Source organism: Hylobates moloch, unplaced genomic scaffold (genome assembly GCF_009828535.3).
Source record: "Hylobates moloch isolate HMO894 unplaced genomic scaffold, HMol_V3 SCAFFOLD_17, whole genome shotgun sequence".
In the NCBI taxonomy this organism is placed as follows: Eukaryota; Metazoa; Chordata; class Mammalia; order Primates; family Hylobatidae; genus Hylobates; species Hylobates moloch.
In genome coordinates, this window is record NW_026652292.1 from 59439140 (window position 1) to 59460324 (window position 21185).

Sequence of the window (21185 nt, forward strand, 5' to 3'; positions counted from 1 at the left end):
CTGGAGTGCAGGGGCACAAACATGGATCACTGCAGCCTTAACCTCCTGGGCTCAGGCAATCCTCCTGCCTCAGCTTCCCAATGTAGCTGGGACCACAGGCACGTGCCAACATGCCCAGCTAATTTTTTTTATTATTTGTAGAGACAAGGTTTCACTTTGTTGCCCAAGCTGGTTTCAAACTCCTAGCCTTAAGTGATCCTCACACCTTGGCCTTTCAATGTGCTGAGATTATAGGCGTGAACCATCACACCCAGCCCATTTCAACAATATTAGGTCTTCTACCTGAAGAACATTTAATTAGGACTTCAAGTTCTCCCAGTAATGTTTGGTAGTCTTCAGTGTAGAGTTTTTGCACCTTTTGTCAGACTTTTCCCGAGAAATTACATATATTTTTATACTACTGTGTAAATTGTATTGCTTTCAAATTTCAATTTCCCATTGCTCGTTAGTATACACAATTTAGTTGTGTATGTTAATCATGTATCCTACTACCTTGCTAAACTCACTTATCAGTTCTAGTAGCAAGATTCCGCAGAATTTTCTATACAGATGATCATGATATCTGCAAATAAAGACAGTTTCCCTTCTTTCTTTCCCATCCAGACGTTTTTTATTTCTTTTTCTGGCCTTATAGTACCTCAAAAGACAATGTTAAATGAAATCTGTGAAAGCAGACATCCTTGTGTTGTTCCTGATGTTAGAAGAAAAACATTCAGTGTTTCACCAATCAGCATGTTGTTAAATGTAGTTTTTTCATAGGCACGCTATGATGAGGAAATTCTCTTTTATTCCAAGTTTGCTGAGAATTTCTATTAAAAATGGATGTCAAAAGCTTTTTCTAAATCCCGAGATACCTATATGATTTTCCTTTTTTGTTCTATTAATATACTGAATTGCATGAATTGTTTTCCATTCCTGAGATAAAGCTCACTAGGTCAAGATGTATCATCCCCTTAATACATTGTTGGATTCCATTTGAAAATTTGTTAAGACTTTTATAACTATGTTCACAAGGGATACTGGACAGTAATTTCATTTTCTTGTAATGTCTTGCCTACTTTTTGCAACAGGGTAATGCTATGCTCACAGAATGAACTGAGAAGTATGTCCTGCTTTCCAATTTTCTGAAAGAGTATGTATGGAATTGAGATAATTTTTTTCTTAAATATATAGTAGAATTCAACAGTGAAGCCATCTGGGCCAGCAGTTTTGTCAGGTTAATAAGTTCAATTTCCTTAAATATAGGACTATTCAAGTTACCTCTTTCTTCTTGAGTAAGCTTTGGTAGTTTGCTAGTTTAAAGAAATTGTGTGCATTTCTTCAAAAGTTGAATATTATTGGCAAAAAGTTAAGTATAATATTAACTTAATTATCCTTCAAACATCTGTGACTCTATAGTGATATCACCTTTCTTGTTCTTGATATTGGTAATTTGTACAGAATCGGATTTCTATCTAGTATGATCATCCTTCTGCTTGAAGAATTTAACACTGTAGCTAAGTCCTATTTGCAATAAATTCTTTCAACTTCTAATATGCCTAAAACGGTATGTATCTACTGGGTATAGAATTCTAGGTTGACAAGTATAGGTCCCCCTTGAGCACTTCAAAGCACTTGCTCTGTCTTATCCATAGCATGGTTTCAGATGAAAAACCTGCTGTCATCCTCTCTGTTCCTTTGTGCATAATTTGTCTTTTATTTTCTGTTGTTTTTTTCTTTATCACTGACTTTAATCAATTTGATTATAAAGTGCTTCTGGGTGGTTTCTGTACTCAGGATTAACTGATTTTTTTTTAGATGGGGTCTTACTCTGTCACCCAGGCTGGAGTGCAGTGGTGTGATCTCGGCTCACTGCAACCTCCGTCTCCTGGGCTCAAGTGATCCTCCCACCCTCAGTCTCCCAAGCAGCTGGGACTACAGGCACGTGCCACAACTCCTAGCTAACTTTTTTTTTTTTCTAACTTTCTGGTACAGACATGGTTTCACCATGTTGCCCATGCTGATCTTGAACTCCTAAGCTCAAGAGATCTGCCCGCCTCAGCTTCCCAAAGTACTGGGATTACATGCGTGAACCACAGCACCTGGCTTAGATCTGTGGTTTTAGTTTTCACTAATTTTCCAGTTAGAACATTTTTGCCATTATTTCTTCATATATTGTTTTAGTCATACTCTTCCTACTATGACTAACTACATATATATGAGGTCACCTGACAATAAACCATGGCTCACTAATGCTCACCACTTTTTTCAGACTTTTTGTGTGCTTCATTTTAGATAGTATCTATTGCTATGTCTTCATGTTTACTAATCTCCTCTTTGTCCATTCCAAAATTAATCCCAAGTGTACTTTTCCACCTTAAATATTGTACTCTTCATCTTTAGAGATTTAATTTGAGAGAGAGAGAGAGAGTGTGTGTGTGTGTGTGTGTGTGTGCGCACAATCTTCTATGTCTCTATTTAACCTCTCCTCTAGCTCAGGTATCTACTAATTACAGTCTGTAGGCCAAATCCTATCCACCACCCATTTTACAAATAAAGCTATACTTCACTGTACAGACACTCTAATTGTTTACATATGGTCTATTGCTGCTTTTGTGCTACAACAGAGGTGAGTAGTATGATAGAGGTTATATGGGCAACAAAACCTAAAATATGTACCAACTGACCCTTTAAAGTTTCCTAGCTCTTGATCTTGACATCTTGGACATACAGAACACAAATATAATAACTGTTTTAGGCTGGGCACCGTGGATCACACCTGCAATCCCAGCATTTTGGAAGGCCAAGGAAGCAGGAGGATTGTTTGAAGCCAAGAGTTCAAGACGAGCCTGGGCAACATAGTGAGACCCTGTCTCTACAAAAAACAAAAAAAAAATACTGTTTTAATGTTCTTATCTAATAATTCTATCATCTGTGTCATTTCTGGGTTGGTTTTGATTCACTGATTTTTCTTGTTATGGATATTTTCTTGCTCCTTTGTATGACTGGTATATTTTGATTTTGCCTTTCTGAGGGAGTGCTGGATATTTTTCTATTCCTATATTCTTGAGCTTTGTTCTGGTACACAATTAAGTTTGATCCTTTCAATCCTTCTTTAAGTTTGTCAGGTGAAAACAGAGCATCATGCCTGGACCCAATTTTATATCACTACTGAAACAAAACCCTTCTGAGCACTCTAGCGAATGCCCTATAAATTATGAGATTTTTCCACTCTGGCTACTGTTAACAGGCACAATTCATAGCCCTAAGTGAACTTTAGAAATTGTTTCCTCTGATTTTTTGGGATATTTTTCCCCAATCCCCACCACGGAGTAGTTTTCTTACACACGCATGCTGATCAATATGCAGCTGAAGACTGAAAAGAAACCTCTGTAGATCTCTGGACCTCCTTATACAGTTAATTCCTCTCCACTTTGCAGCCCTGCTGTCTTGCCCTCTGTGGACTCTCAGTTTCTCAGGAATCACTTATCCTTCTATACCTAATGTTCAATACCTGGAAAACTGTTTTTACATATTTTGTCCAGGTTTTTGTCCTTCTACATTTATTAGGCGACATGCGTCTGTAAGGAAAAGCTAACGTCTTTGCCCCATTTATTAATTATGAGTGATTTTTATTTATATAAATAATATTTATCCTGAGATTAATTATCTCAGTATAGACTTCTAAGCTGTTGTTTTATTACATGGGTTTTAATCTATTACTATTATTATTTATCTTGATAACCAAAGTGTCCCAGATTTCCCCTTCAAACTGTCCTTTGTATCCTTCTGTAGGTCCCCATCGTTCTTTAAGTGTAACAGCTTTTTAAAATAATAGCAATAATTTGGAAATAACCTAAATGGTCATCAATGTGAAATATAAAAGTGGTATGAAAACTATGAAAAACCATGGAGCCATTAAGGGGAAATATCAAGGTAGAAGATGTACTGTTAAGTGGCATTAAAAGGTGTAGAACAATGATAGAGTGTGATCTCTGTTGAGTTTATGAAGAAAAAGGACAGACATATACATATATATATATATCATTTTCTTGAACGACACCAAAAATAAACTGCTAATAACACAAGGTTTGCATCGACTCTAGGACATGGCCATAGAACTAGGTCTCTTTATTTTACAATTCTGGCTGCTGGAAATTTTAAAAATCATTTTCAAGACCAATACTTTTAACATTCATAATTAAAATGTATATTGTACAACTTACACTCATTAAAAATAGATAAAACGTGTGTTTTCTTAAAATGGGTAAAAATTGTTTTCCTTAAAATTCTTTCCTAAAAGCATTTACTTTCAAATCTTACCTGCAATCAACAAATTGTGATGGGCTAACCATAGCTAGATATAGAAAGCTACCTGCACTGCTGTCCATGTTGTATTCACTACATAAGACTCAAGACTAACTCTAAGAAAGGTTTCATTTTCCCTTTTCAACTATATCCTTTTGTTCCTGTTTTTGGTGAGGGAGGGGAGGAGAGATGAGGGAAAGGAAGTTTGAGAATAAGTTTATGCTCTAGATAGTAATATTTGAATGACTTCAAGGGTATCTATTAATATAATATCTAAAACAATAGGATTTATACTTTCATAAAATGTATGTGTAAAAAGCTGACTAATATAATACTCACCTAGTAAGTCGTTTAGGTGGAGGCCGCTCACCAAATTTCCTGGAAAAAAAAAAATAAAGAAAATAAAGTTAAGTAAGCCGTATGACACACTCTACAGAAAGCTTTTCAGGCATCATAAAATCTTTTATGACTTATACTTCAACCTCACTGAAGAACATGAAGACAGAAATCCTCTGGTAAGCATTTGTATCCCAAAATTACAAAACACACATTTAAACATGCCAACAACACGCCCTAAGTAAGCCTTACAAACGCACTCTGAACAGGTAACACACTGATTAGATGTATCTTTTAGAGACAACATACCAATAAAACAACTAGCCAAAGACCCTCACAAAGTTTATCATGTGTCAGGCACTATGCTACACATTTGTTATATACCCTATGTAATCATTATAAAATAATTCTATTAGCCTGGTGGTGTGGTGCTTGCCTGTAGTTGCAGCCACTCAGGAGGCTGAAGTGGGACAAGAGACTGAGCCCAAGGGTTCAAGGGTGCAGTGAGTCATGACTGTGCCACTGCACTCCAGCCTGGATGACACAGCAAGACTCCGTCTCAAAAAAAAAAAAAAAAAAAAAAAGAAAGAAAAGAAAAGAAAAGAAAAAGAAAAAGAAAATTCTATTGGGTATACATAGGCTTCATTTAAAAAATGTAAAAAGCAACAAGCCCAATGTCACAAAGTAATTAAGCATTAGGCAGAGATGAGACTTCCTAGATTTTAACTATTTAATTTGCCTATTTTTAAAATGGCCTAACATAGAAGCATTTCAACTGGTTGGGAGAGAGCAAAGAGAAAACCAAGAGCAAAGGCAAGAAAGCACAATTCGGGCTGGAACTGGAGTACAACATGGCAGTTAAGAGAAAGACTCTAGAGTAAGATTGGCTGGGTTCAAATCCATGATTCAGTATTTACTTGCTGTGTAACCCTGAAGTTACTTGACTTTCTAGACCTGTTTCCTCATCTGTAAAAAGGACACAGTGACTGTGCTTACCTCAAAGAGTTGTTGAAGGAATTAAACATATTAATTAATATATAGAAAACACATAAGGCTGGGCGCAGTGGCTCACACCTGTAATCCCAGTGCTTTGGGAGGCCGAGGCAGGCAGATCACCTGAGGTCAGGAGTACGAGACCAGCCTGGCCAACATGGTGAAACCCTGCCTCTACTAAAAACATAAAAATTAGCCGGGTGTGGTGGCGTGCGCCTGTAATCCCAGCTACTTGGGAGGCTGAGGCAGGAGAATCACTTGAACCCAGGAGGCAGTGGTTGCAGTGAGCCAAGATCGCGCCACTGCACTCCAGCGTGAGAGACAGAGCAGGACTCCATCAAAAAAAGGAAAGAGGAGAGGAAAGGAAAAGGCGGAGGACAGGAAAGGGGGGAGGGAAGGAGAGAGGAGGGGAGAGGGGAGGAGAGAGGGGAGAGGCGAGAGGCGAGAGGCGAGAGGGGAGAGGCAAGAGGCAAGAGGCAGGAGGGGAGAAGCGAGAGGGGAGAGGAGAATAGGGAATAGTGCCTGAAACACAGTAAATACTCAATAATAGCTAGTAATTATTATTGTTTTTAGCTATAAGTAGTTAAGCCAAAATAACTAAAGGAACTAAATATGATTTTAATAGAGATAAATAAGTATATGAAGAATAAACTGTGGTTTCTATCTGATACCCTGTTATTTCCTCTGAAACAGGAAGGGTAAACTTCTGAGACAGTGAAAGCACAGCACTTGAAAAAGACCTCGAAGCAAGACTACAATTATAAAGAGTTAAGTAACTTGTTTATAAACACTGTTATAGGGTATGAAGTCTTATTTGACTTAAAGATTTCTCTACTGTATTTGTAATGTCCCACAAGATTATTAACTTTGATTATAAAAGTCATAGGATCCCATTTAATTCATTTGTCCTAAGATACTGTTTATGAATTGATAATTCACAAGCAATTAAGCATCTGTGAGTGGAATATCTTAGTTTTGTTTTTTTTTTTTTTTTGAGATGGAGTCTTGCTCTGTCTCCCAGGCTGGAGTGCAGTGGCGCATCTCTGCTCACTGCAAGCTCTGCCTCCTGGGTTCATGCCATTCTCCTGCCTCAGCCTCCCATGTAGCTGGGACCACAGGCGCCCGCCACCACGCCCGGCTAATTTTTCGTATTTTTTTTAGTAGAGACGGGGTTTCACAGTGTTATCCAGGATGGTCTCGATCTCCTGACCTTGTGATCCGCCCGCCTCAGCCTCCCAAAGTGCTGGGATTACAGGCGTGAGCCACTGCACCCGGCTAGTATTTTCATTAAACCTAAAATATTGAAAAATGGCTTTAATTGAAATAGCACAAAAAATGGGCAAATAACCCAAGTTTTGAAAGAAGAATGATTTATAATTAGTTCTGTTTGATTTTATCCCACATGATACTCAATTTCTAAAATCAAGAAACAAGGCATGGCATGGTAGCTCATGCCTGTAATCCTAGCACTTTGGGAGGCCAAGGTGGGTGGATTGTTTTGATTGCAGGAATTTGAGACATGGTGAAACCCTGTCTCTACAAAAAGTACAAAAATTAGCCTGGCATGGTGGCGTGAGCCCCTAATCCCAGGTACTCAGGAGGCTGAGGTAAGAGGATCACTTGAGTCCAGGAAGTCGAGGCTGCAGTGAGCTGAGATCGCACCACTCCACTCTAGCCTGGATGACAGAGCAAGACCCTGTCTCAAAAACAAAGAAAGAAACAAAACACAATGTTTTACTGGTAACACCAGCAAAGTGGCTGAGGAACACAGATTTCAAAACACTGAACTACTGATCAACCCATGAATTCCAGCTATGGAATTAAATGCAAAAATCTGAATCTTTTTCTACAAAAAAATTTTTTACACTGATTAAATGTACCACTGTAGCATATGATTACAATAAAACTGCATTAAAGGTTACATACAGAATAGTTTACAAAAGCCAAAAAGTTTAAGATACTCTTTAAGATACTTCTTTAGATATAGATATTTATACATATGTGAATATGCAGTATTATACTTTATAAAGAGAGGCAAAGTGAGGTATGACCAAATTCCACCTAAGGCTTAAAATGGTAAAAATTTTAGAGACACACAGTTAACAAATGAGATAAAGCATTTTAATGATGCTGCCACCCATCATACCAGCTACAAATACTAAATATGTAACCAGCAAGTGCCCTTTGGGATGTATGTAACACAGGCTCTAACACAGGTTTATTACATGACTAGTAAGAGATTCATCGCACTCAAAATTCAACTGTAAATTTTTCTCCTTGATGCTCTGAAATTCTGTCAATATTAGATTAACAAGTAAATATTAATTTAAATATCTAAGTCCTTTTTTGGAAATGCCCATTAGATCAAGTTGACAATTACAAAACACACCTGTGCAACAACACTCCTGCCCCACAGAAAATATGTGCAGAAGAGCTCAATATATTTGCCTGTTGAGTCTGGACAGCATTTTACACAAAACGATACATCCTTCTAGGTGCTATCCTAAGGCTAGAAATCTCATAAATGTTACTAAGATCAAATTGCTTCTTCTGTATATAATAAGACATCTCTATTAGTTGCATGCAATCCTGATCCTTCTAATGCATATGCAATCACATTCCTATTTATCTCATTAAAGCTAATGGTTACTGTATATATTGGAGTACAGAAAGAATAAGAAAATTAGTTTTCTGAAAAAAACTCAAAAGGAATAAGGCAGGTTGACAATGCATAATTCTGGCTGGGCGCAAGAGCTCATGCCTGTAATCTCAACACTTTGGGAGGCCAAGGTGGGTGGACTGCTTGAGTGCAGGAGTTCAAGACCAGCCTGGATAACATAGCAAAACCCCGTCTCTTCTAAAAATACAAAAAATAGCTGGGTGTAGCAGCTGGAGTCTGTAGTCCCAGCTACTTGGAGGCTGAAGTGAGAGGATCACCTGAGCCTGGGAATGGAGGCTGCAGTGAGTTGTGATTGAGCCACTGCACTCCAGCCTGGGCAACAGGATTGAGACCCTATCTCAAACACAACAAAATAAAACAAAAAAAGACAATGCATAATTCTGAGGTCACAATCAAACTAAATTCTAATTATTTAATAAATCTCCATAGGGATACACATTAAAAACTGTCAAGTTACGCTAAGGTACTACATGCATCCTGCACTTACCAAAGTCCACTTCCACTACTAATTTGATTAAACAAAATTCATAATGTAATATTTATTTTTTGCAACCAAAATAATCACTTCTCAGCAGAATGACAGCAGTCAGCTATCAATTACTCACAGATTGATTATAATTTAATGAATTATAAATCAATAACTGATTATACTGTCTCTCCATCTTGCAACAGGGACACTGGAAAAGAAGGTACACATTTTTATCTTTATTTGCACTCTATTTTAAAAATAAGGTGTCTACTGACATGATCTTGTTGAGAATCAAACCAGAAATAAGTTGGACCAACCATGTATAGGCAATTATTATGTAAAACATTTTTGATAATAGGTATATGGTGTATTTAATAATGGAAAAAAAATCAATCCTTACATGTCTAGGGACCCTTTTAACTCCATGAAATGAGTTAATTCCTCATTGTAACAAAGAATCGCTGCTACTACCCAATTTATCTTTTTGCTAAGTATAGACTGTCAATATCTCATTTGCATGAGTAGGATTCTCAAATTTTCTGCATACTATATAAAATCTAGTTTTAATTAAATGTAATAATGCTGGCATACATTTAAAGGAAAAAAGTTATGATTCTGGGCTTTAACAACAACAACAACAACAACAAAAAGCAAAAATGAACCAGGATATAGTTGATTTGTAAAATGCCCTTTCCTTCTCGCTCTATGTTCTGTATATTTTTCCCTCAGACTGATAGTGGGAACAAAGAAAACATTTGCTTACCATCACCACCCAGTAAGGCTCAAGAAAATTTACATTCTTCACCACATATATGTCATAAGTAAAAATTTAAAACTAGCAAATTCATTTTACTTTAATTTCACTAGCTTTCCTCTTCTAAGAAAACAATGATTTTATATTCAAAGTAAGAACAGCTGGGGAAAATGCTAGTTAGTGTAGGTAAATCTGATTTCATACACCTGGAAGTATGAGATTTTTTTTAAGCTGCAATCTATCGCTAAACATAGTGCTTCCTACCTGTAAATAGTATTGAGGTTCCCACATATCCTCCAACCCATTAGAATTTTCAAGTAAGTTAAAAACCTGCATACACATTAATATATATACTTCTGTTTTGCTCACAGAGGAGGTATTGTTTTCTCCCAAACCACATACATTTGCTTCTATATACTTCCTTAAATAGATAGGTGAATATGACCACAAATGTATTGAGGACAAATGTGATAAAAGTTATCAAACTACACCATCTTAACACCGTTTCTGGCTAACAGATGCTTCACATAAGAAAACCAATTCAAAAATCACAGAAGAAAAAAAAAACAAGAAAAAACTTTTTTGAATACAGAAAAATATAGTAATTACACTGCTACCAAAAAAACAAAAAGCAAAAATTTAATCTATCTAGAATGCTGTCTAGTAACACTAGTAGAACTTTAATTTGAAAAACATAGCTGGCTGAAAAAAACAAGCTCACAGGGACACCCTACTTGCCCTTGGGTTGTGAAACTAGAAGTAATTTATTTTTCTCTATTTCACAAATCTTCTATTTAACACAGAAAATGAGATAAAATAATGGGATTAAAATTAATTAAGACAAGAAACATGGTGAAGTATGTGCTGGAGAGAAGTTTTAAAAAAGCATCAACAATCCAAACTCATAATTAAACTAAATGTTATACCAATCTGCTGTAAACCGTATATAAATTTTAGGCAGCTCAAAAGTACTGGGATTTCTGAACCATGAAGCAACATTTGATTGGAGAAAAAATAGGCCACTTGATCCATACCCCCAAGGCAAATATGAAGCAGAAGAAGAAAACAAATAGGTGATATACATTATTACTATATTCTATGATAACAAATACTATGAAAAGTTAAATGATACTAAGAAGCTGCTTAGTAATTTACACACACAAAAAAATACATAACAGGCTCATTGGAAGACTACTTTTGCTCCTTGTGTCCAGATTTGCTCATTCACCAAATAGTATTGAGCACCTTGAGTAGGGGGACAATTATAGGTAACTGGTATACATCAATGAACAAGACACACAAATTTATCTCCTTATGGACCTAATATGCTATTACGACAAATGAACAATGATGTAACTTCACAGACGTTCACCTATACAATTTATAAAAACAAAACATTCAGAAACTACTTAAATATTGTACCTATTGAATATGATTGAAGAGGTTAATATTTGAAAATACATTATTAAATAAATATGTAATTTTACTTTTAAAAGTTTACTCATTCTCCACCCACAGGTGCAGAAAACAGCTTAAGTTATACAAGGAAGAGTAAGACACTATGTCAGCCTTTGCCCTACTTCAATTTCTAGTTTCAAACCTGCTCTTACCTTAAAAACCACATTTAATGGCAATGCTGCTTGAAACTTGGCTAGGTATCACAAGTTGTCCTTGGCCACAGTAACAAAGGTGATCAAAGCAAGATGTGTTCTGGACAATCTCATCTATTAACCATGTTTTTAATGAAGAAACATCCTATAAGATGTTTCTTACGCACTATGGCTCACACCTGTAATCTCAGCACTTTGGGAGGCCAAGTCAGGAGAATCACTTGAAGCCAAGAGTTCAAGACCAGCCTTGGGCAATAAAGCAAGACCCCCATCTCTACAAAAATATTAAAAATTAGGCAAGTGTGGTGGTTGATACGGTTTGTCTCTGTGTTCTTACCCAAATCTCTTGAATTGTAATCCCCATAATCCCCATGTGTCAAGGGAGGAACCTGGTAGCAGGTGATCATGGGGGCGGTTCCCCCACACTGTTCTCATGATAGTGAGTGGGTTCTCATGAGATCTAATGATTTTATATGTTTGACTGTTCCTTCTCCACACATGCTCTTTTTCCTGCAGCTTTGTGAAGAAGGTACTTGTCTTTCCTTTGCCTTCTGCAATGCTTCTAAGTTTCCTGAGGCCTCCCCAGCCATGCTGAACTGAGGCAATTAAATCTCTTTTCTTTATACATTATTCAGTCTCAAGCAGTTCTTTATAGCAGTGTGAGAACAAACTAATACAGTGTTGCACACCTGTGGTCCCAGCTACTTAGGAGGCTGAGGCGGGAGGACTGCTTGAGAGGCGGGAGGATTGCTTGAGCCCAGGAGTACCAGGATGCAGTGAGCTATGATCCCAGCACTGTACTCCAGCCTGGGCAACAAGAGTGAGACCTGGTGGCAAAAAACAAACAAACAAACAAAAAAACCCACATCCTATGGGGTAGATTTCAAAGTCATGCCATGCAACTGGCCACTTTAGGTGAAGAAATGTACTTCCTTCTCATTACGTTTGCTGTATAGAAACATCTGAAAAGCACCATTTTCTTATTTTATTTAATTTATTTATTTTATTGAGACGGAGAGTCTCACTCCGTCGCCCAGGCTAGAGTGCAATGGCACAATCTTGGCTCACTGCAACCTCCATCTCCTGGGTTCAAGCAATTCTCCTGCCTCAGCCTCCCAAGTAGCTGGGATTACAGGCACCCACCATTATGCCCAGCTAATTTTTGTATTTTTGTAGAGATAGGGTTTCACCATATTTGCCAGTCTGGTCTTGAACTCCTGACCTCAGGTGATATACCTGCCTCGGCCTCCCAAAGTACTGGGATTACAGGCCTGAGCCACCACACTCAGCCTCATTTACTTAATTTTTAAAAGTCCTTTTATTCTACCTTTTTCAATTAAAAAAAAAAAACACCAATGAACTTCTCTGTAACACTCTGCCAGCAGTTTATGTAAAGAGCAGGAAGAATGAAAAGATCTAAATGAGGGTAACTAACAGCATCAACTGCAGCCACCCTCAGCATCTGGATTTTTAGGTACCTCCAATATTGTTTCCAGGTTTGGTTAATGTCTTTCCAAATATCCATACCTGGAGAGGGATTCCCCTGGGTTAAATCTCTAACACAAGCCCCACTGTCCAGACAGCACAAGTAAGCTGTGAGAATACGGGTTTCCATTAATATCTTATATGAAAGCCTTAAATGAAAAGTACGGCCTCAAAAAGAAATTTTTTAAATCTATGGCTGCAAAAAAAGAGGGGCAATCAGACTCTGAGCAAACTACTCCAATTTCATATATCAAGACTGAATGAGACAAACTGACATCAAATGCCTCCTGATATGGTACATTAAGAAGAATACACCATCACTTCTCTGATACTCTATTACTGCCAAAAACACAGAACCAGAATCTAAACATAAGGAACAAAGCCAAATTGAGGAACAAACCCCAACTATGGAACAGTTGACAAAACAAAACAAAAAAACTGAGGAACTGGCCCAGATTAAAGGAGACTAAGGACACACAGCAAAAAGTCACCCAGTTAGTAACATCAATTTCGAAAGAGAAATTAGATCTACATTTCTCATCTCCCCTTCCGCAGTGTATACATAAAACCCACACACCCTACACATGATTATTAGTGATAATGGGCAGCAGCAAAAATTGTATTTTGCTTTAAAATGCATTATATAATTTGACAAAGTTTTGTTTTGTGTTACCAATTAAGTTTGGCTTAGGTAAACTACAAGATACAAGATAAAATTGCATTCTCTACACATCAACTGATGGCCACTCAAGCACCAACTCTAGAATACAAGTGGCTTAAAATAAAAACAGAGAAAGGCAGATAAGTAAAGAATTTACAGAAAAAAAATGTCTCAGTAAGCAAATTTCACTAGGGAAACCATTTTAGAAAATACATGCCTGACTCAAACAAAGAATCACTTCAAACCTAAGGGTTTTCCACAAAGAGAAACACAATGAAACTTTAAAGAGGTTCCAAGTGTTTATTCAGTTGTTACTAGTAACTCCTTCAGAGGCCTCACTTCATCTTATGAACTGCTTTTAAAATGGCACACATGCCTTTATGAATTTCAGTCACAGTTCCCTGATGATTTTGTCTGCCTTCTAGTTTGGCCACTGGAAAAAGTAAGATAAATCTTTGGGAGAGGGAAAGCAGTGTTCAAGACCTGAAAAGTGTCACTTGATGAGAGCACACACAAAGTTTATCATATAGGCTAAGTGCATGGACTCAGGAACTAGGTTGCTTAAACTGAAATCCTGGCTTTATTGCAAACTAGTGGTGTGACCTGGAGCAAGAAATTTACTCAAACTCTCTGTGCCTCAGTTTCTTCAATGGAAAACACAGATAAATGTACTTCTAATTAAAAAGGTTCATATATGTAAAGCACTATAATAGTGTCCAGTAAGCCCACTACTACTCTTTCAAGGCTGGATTACTGAATGATATCTAATCTAATGAATACTGTGAAACTGAAATGGTCCCTTCAAAACAAGTATGTATTTATACTGCCTTAAAAATACATACAATCAAATATCGATACAGGATTTTATAAAGAACTCCTACAGCTCAACAACAAAGAAACTTAGTTCATAAATGAGCAAAGGAATAGACATTTCTCTAAGGAAGATACACAAGTGACCAATAAGCACATGAAAAGATGCTCAACCTCACTAATTAGGGAAATGCAAATCAAAACCATGAGATACCACTTCATACCCATTAGGATGGCTCTGATTTAAAACAAAAACAACAATAATAAAGTAACAAGGGTTGGCAAGGATATGGGGAAAAGTGGAACCTTTCATGCATAGCTAGTGAGAATGTAAAATGGTACAGCCACTATGGAAACAGTATGATTCCTCAAAATATTAAACATAGAATTGCCATATGATCCATCAGTTCCACTTCTGAGCATATACTCAGAAAAAACAAAAGGTGGAATTAAAAGACAGTTGTACACTAATATTCATAGTGCCATTATTCACAATAGCCAAAAGGTGGAAAACAACTCAAATGTACACTGACAATGAACAAATGGATAACAAAAATGTGGTACATACATACATATGACAGGATATGATTCAGCTGAAAAGGAAATTCTGATACATGTTACAACACAACATGAATAAACCTTGAAGACATGCTAAGCGAAATAAGCCAAACACAAAAGGACAAATATTATATGATTCCACTTATATGAAGTACCTAGAGTAGTCAAATTCATGGAGACAGAAAAATTGGTGGCTACTAGGGACCTGGGGGAGAAGGGAGAATGTAGAGTTATTGTTAAATGAGCACAGAGTTTCAGTCTGGGAGGATGAAAATTTCTGGAGACGGATGGTGGTGATGGTTAAGTACATTCACAACAACATCAACGTACTTAATGCCACTGGACTGCAGACTTAAAATTGGTTAAAATGGTTAATTTTACATTATGTATATTTTACCACAAAAAAATATATTTAGTTTGTCCTTAAACTATGGCTTAGAGAGGGATAACTAAGCTCAGCTGTGAAGGGTCCTATGTTAGTGCCAGGTCAGGTGGCTCCAGCTGCCCAGTAACAGAAAAAACAGACAAGTAGTTGTCAAAACTAGCAATAAAAAGGAAATAAAAAGGAATCTGAGGAGTATATGTATGAATATAAATGGTTCCTATTACCATCAAGGTAAGGATACAAAACGAGAGAGAAGCATAGTGAAGTCTGTTCTAGAATCCATGCCTCCCTAGGAAGGGCGGCCAGACAGCAAGCAGCAAGCATCCCTTTCCCCTGACTTGCTACATGATGGGCTTCGTGCCTGCTTTGTGTGTGTCCCAACAAAGACTGCTGGGGACTGAACACCTTCCATGGAAAATCCACAATGTGATTATGGAAAACTGGCTTGTATATAAAAGATGTCACACAGTTTTCTTCCTTGCACTTTCTCTCTTATTTCTCACCCTCACTTCAAATTGTTTAAGTAGTGAAATTCTCTTGCCTATTTCACCTAAAACTGAGATGAAGAGGAATGAGGGAGAATGGTAATAATTAATTGTTCTCCTAGATTCTGGTTCCTTTTCCCTTTCACTATTCAACACACATGTAAGTGCCCATTAGGTGTTAGGTACCACACTAGACACTTGGAACAGATAGCAGCAAATAAGAAACACGGTCCCTATCCATATGAAGTACATTACAATAGCAGCTACTGGAGGGCAGGCATTATGTTACATACTTTGTATGCGTATCTCACATCATACCCACATTATTCTTTTTTTTTTTTTGAGACAGGGTCTCCCTCTGTCGCCCAGGCGGGAGTGCTGTGACGTGATCTTGGCTCACTGCAACCTCCACAGGCTGAAGTGATCCTACTCCCCAGTAGCTAGGACCATAGGTGCGAGCCACCATGACTACCTAATTTTTGTATTTTTTTGTAGAAACAGGGTTTCACCACATTGCCCAGGCTGTACTCAAACTCCTGAGCTCCAGTGATCCCCCTGCCTCAGCCTCCCAAAGTGCTGGGATTACATGCATGAGCCACCGTGCCCAGCCTTCACATCAATCTTACCAGGTAGGTGTCATTATCCTCATCATACAGATGAGGAAACCAGCTTAGAAACTACCTTGCGCAAGTTCATATACTGGTAAATTCGGTTCAAAATGTTAACTAGATTATAATGTTCATGATTTTCCACGTACTCTGCATTAGGACAGAATTTAATTGCATTTCAATTATGGACACTACGTTGTGAAAAGAGTGACAGGGGCCAGGCGCACTGGCTCACGCCTGTAATCCCAGCACTTTGGGAGGCAAGTGGATCACGAGGTCAAGGGATCGACATCATCCTGGCCAACATGGTGAAACCCGTCTCTATTAAAAATACAAAAATTAGCTGGGCATGGTGGTGTACACCTATAGTCCCAGCTACTCGGGAGGCTGAGGCAGGAGAATTGCTTGAACCCCGGGGGACGGAGGTTGCAGTGAGCAGAAATGGCGCCACTGCACTCCAGCCTGGTGACAGAGCGAGACTCCATCTCGAAAAAAAAGAAAAAAAAAGGTGACCGGATATGAATTTTTATGACATAATTGTAAAGTGCATTAACTGACCTAAAATCTTCTATGATACAGCACTGATTTAGTGTGAGTGAGGGAGGCAACAAAAAATCTGAAAGGCAACTTTCTTTCATTACCTTCCCAATCCTTCAGCTACTGACTAAATTTTGTAAGGGTAAAGAGTAAATTTTTCCTTGATTACTAGAAGTAAGAAAATGTTTTCTAAAGCTGTAAACATGGTAGAGCTCACGCCAGTAATCCTAACACTTTGGAAAGCCAAGGCGAGTGGATCACCTGAGGTCAGGAGTTTGAGACCAGCCTGGCCAACATGATGAAACTCCATCTCTACTAAAAATACAAAAATTAGCTGGTCATGGTGGTGTGCGCCTGTAAGTCGGTGGTGGGCACCTGTAAGCCCAGCTACTCAGTAGGCTGAGGCAGGAGAAACGTTTGAACCCAGGAGGCAGAGGCTGCAGTGAGCTGAGATCGTGCCACTGCACTCCAGCCTGGGTGACAGAGCAAGACTCTGTCTCAAAAAAAAAAAAAAAAAAGTAAAAAATAAAGCTGTAAACACAAAATTCAGGAAATCTAAAGACATCTGTTATGGGTGCCACACCTTGACTGCATACATACACACATAAAGACACTTGAGTGTGCACATATATGTATGTCATAAATCTGATTCTGAAACAATTTCTCTTGCATTTTTCCTGCAGAAGAGCACTATGTTACAATTGCAGTAGGGACTGTGACAGTCTTCTGAATGTACGGCTTACACTATCAATCAGAATTCTGCAAAGAACGCTTTTTTTCTAAATTGAAAAAGAACATGAATCTACATATAGTTCCATTTAATGAAGAGGTTTTGTGTTCTTTTTTCTGTTGGCAGAAATTACACAGACACAGTACCAGCCCAGCCTCCATCAAACCATGTTTGACCAATTTCTTAGCAGCCAAGCCTTTGACACACAGTTTGGTATTTTCATGTACTTGAATCCAGCAGTGCATCTTTCCTTTTCAATAACACAGACCAGAGCATTTATGGAGCCCTTCAAAATAAGGTCTAATGCACAAAGGAAAGATCACGAGTTAGGTTTATAAGGGGTTAAGCTATTTCAGAGAAGCCTGCCCCTAAGGAAAAAATTAAAGATGACAATTGCCACTTTTAAACACATATAAAATAGGACATTGTAGATATTCTACACGAGTTTAAAAATAACCCAATAAACTAAAATAAAATGATGGGAATCAAAATTCCTATGTTCAGAATGGCGGAGAAGAGATTTCCAAAACATTTTATGTAACACCATTACATGAAAAAGGAAATGCCTTTTTTGCTTGAGTGTTAATACAAAGCAATACATTTCTTCTTTTGAATTGTAACTTATATTATAATGATCAAACCTACATTTGTGGTAAAAATGAAAACCACTTTGAAGAAGCGGTCTTAACCACAATTCAAAGCTTAAAGAATGGCTTTCTGCCAACGTGTATCTGAGCCATTAAGCTGTCATGTTGCCTTCCTGCATTGCTAGGACCAAAAGAGCAGGCCCACCAGCTAGTATCTGCTCACTCAAGCCTCACAGAGCCCATGAGGCTCTGAGAGAGAAAAAAACAGCACAGGAGCACAAGACTTGATGGTGCAAGATCTAACTGCAAGCTTGCTTTGCCTTCGGTAATACTACAGGCTCATTAATGCTTCTACAAACATCTGACGATGTTTGCCTTTATTCAGCACAGGCAAAGGAAAGATCTGGAATTGAGACTGGCCAGATCACCAAGCACTGATTAAAGTATGCATCATCAGTAACTTATGGAAACACTAGTATAGGAGGGCAAGCCTTGAGAGAGTGAGTCGGGGTGGCAATGCAGAAGACAACAAGGCTCCTAGGAAGTGGACAAGATTTTCAGTTTTGAGTCATTCATGTTATGTATTTACTTGATACTTTGCTATGCTATGTGTGAACTTAAATTGTACAAGCTGCAAAGGCGCTGTGTTACAGAGTTAATTTACTAGTTAAATGTCTAGTCAATCGCCCTATGTCAAATTGCTTAATTAAGAAACAAGAGGCTAGTTTTTCTTTAAAGATGAGCTCCACTGTAGCTATTTAATTCTTAATATTCCTTCTCTCACCAACTTCTGCAAAGGCATGTTTCCTAAAGTTATGTGGAGTCTCTACTGTCTACAGCACTAGTACTACTGACCTCCTCCCTCATCTTGCCTTCTGCCACAGGCAGTTCACTAACAAATTCCATCAACTGGATTTCCAAATTATCTTCTCTATCTCCATTCTCTAAATCTGTAAGATTAGATAAAGCTCTCATTGCCACTTATACCTATAGCTTCCTCAACTGGCTTCATGTAGTAAAGTAAACGAGACAGTAATAGATAGAATACATCTCCTTATGTGTATTCTTAAGTATCATTAACAATCCTGAGAGGTCAGCATTATTTCTAATTTAAAAAGGAAAAAGGAAGGTCAGAAAGCCACAAGGTGAGGGTTTCCCTCATTCCTGACTCCACAATGATCAACAAAGGTTAAAGATAATGAGCCCCAACATATAAAACAAATAAGGAAGCCATATTCTGTTCCATAAACTACTTATATTCTTTGCCTTTCCAAAATAATGACTTTATCCCAATTCACTAATAACATTTATTCTCTTTTCCCAGTAAACAAACCACCTATCATTATTTAATGTTTCAAAGAAATCACTTAACCTGTAATTGATTTCTCAGCAAACCAAAACTGCTGAATCCCAAGGATGAAATACTGTAATATTCCAATTTGAGAATATGAAGCAATACCATAAGGTGAAATAAACCAGGGAAATCTGTGTTAACAGCTGTAGGGATCAGTCAAATTCAGACTCCTAAAGAATTATAACTAAGTAATCTAGCAATGAAGAAAATGTCATACCACTGTATTTGTGCTGAGAAAAAAAAATGCCAACTAGTTTCCACAATAAACTGGAAATGCACACTCAATATTTTAGGCTATAACTTTTAATCCTGGGCAGTATTTTTTCTTAATAGCACACATGCCCATTAGAGAAATATCGCCAAAGTTATAAGCTTGTATTATTCACATTCAAGATGACTCGTGCACAATATTGAGTTCTCAAATACAAATCTGTACGCAGTAGGTGCTCCCTATATGAATAAACTATAATAGCAAGTCACCTGTTAAAACACATGCAACCAAAACAAAAAGATTATTATGGAATCTTATCTATTAAACTCCATTATTATTTAGATCAATTACAATTTAACATGATTAAAGCACAGTTAAATGATGATTTAAGAAAACTGATGTGTAATGTTTAATTTCCATGATGGAGAAAAAAATTGTAAGTTGACATTAACTTTTCAAGTTTTTTTTTTGGAGATGGAGTCTTGCTCTGTTGCCCAGGCTGGAGTGCAGTGGCGCAATCTCGGCCCACTGCCAGCTCTGTCTCCCAGGTTCACACCATTCTCCTGTCTCAGCCTCCAGAGTAGCTGGGACTACAGGCGTCCGCCACCATGCCCAGCTAATTTTTTGTATTTTTAGTGGAGACCGGGTTTAACCGTGTTAGCCAGGATGGTCTCGATCTCCTGACCTCGTGATCTGCCAGCCTTGGTCTCCCAAACTGCTGGGATTACAGGCGTGAGCCAGTGTACCCAGCCCCTAACTTTTCAAATTTTACAATTTCACCAAACTATTTTACCAAATTCAGGTAGCTAAAATTGATAGAACTATCTTTCTCATTGAGAATGCCCTACAAAGATCCAACACCATAGCTTACTGTTATTACTTGCTCCACAAGCAACGTTCTTTAATGAAGCATGTTGCCACTTCAAAAAAGTGATAATCCACATTTTTGAAAGATTCTATAAAGAACTGGTGTCAAGATCTAAATGGGAGTCTCTCAATACACCTTACAAATTCCCTGATGTAGTTTTGTTGAGTCTAAAACTAATTGATCGGAAAATGTGATACACCATGTTCAGGTCTCCAGCAATTACACCCAGGCAATTCTTTACTGTAATAACAATAATATACCACTGTGTTTAAGAAAATAATGACAATATTATTAAACATAATGTTATTAGTTAACAAATTGATTATCTGTGCTTTTAAAATGTTAGAAGCTCAGGATATAAAGCAGAATTTCAGATTGAAAAGAAAACCTTAATTCTAAGTAAAAATTTGAACTTTGGAACAAAAATCAAGTTGAAAGTGAGTCATTCTGTTAATTTTTCCTACTATTTATCCATGTTTTGGTTTGGTTCTAGTATTTCTCCAAAATTAAAACCACTGGTCCAGTTATTATATTCGACAAGGCCTTTATTCTGAAAACTACTACTCATCCTGGATCAGCTCTCTCCTTTTTGGACAATCTCCTAAGATCTAAGATTTATGCTATTTCCCAGCACCCTCCTGACTTGATCCTTGTTAGTCAGATAACTTCTCACTTGACCCGCCCAGTTTGCTGACTCAAAAGCAATGTTCACATACTATTCTTTTACAGGGAGAATGTACAGCAAACTCTTTTGTTTGTTCAGGCTGCATGTAAATG

General features: G+C 37.6%; 1 protein-coding gene across 9 annotated transcripts in view; it reads right to left on the reverse strand.

Moving 5' to 3' along the window:
- RBPJ (recombination signal binding protein for immunoglobulin kappa J region) overlaps positions 1–21185 on the reverse strand; it is a 115701-nt gene that overhangs the window by 44875 nt on the left and 49641 nt on the right. For all 9 annotated transcript variants that reach the window (XM_032136107.2, XM_032136112.2, XM_032136108.2 and 6 more), the window contains one exon: positions 4627–4665. In XM_032136107.2, the coding sequence (XP_031991998.1) occupies positions 4627–4665 (39 nt within the window). The remainder of the gene's footprint in view (positions 1–4626; positions 4666–21185) is intronic.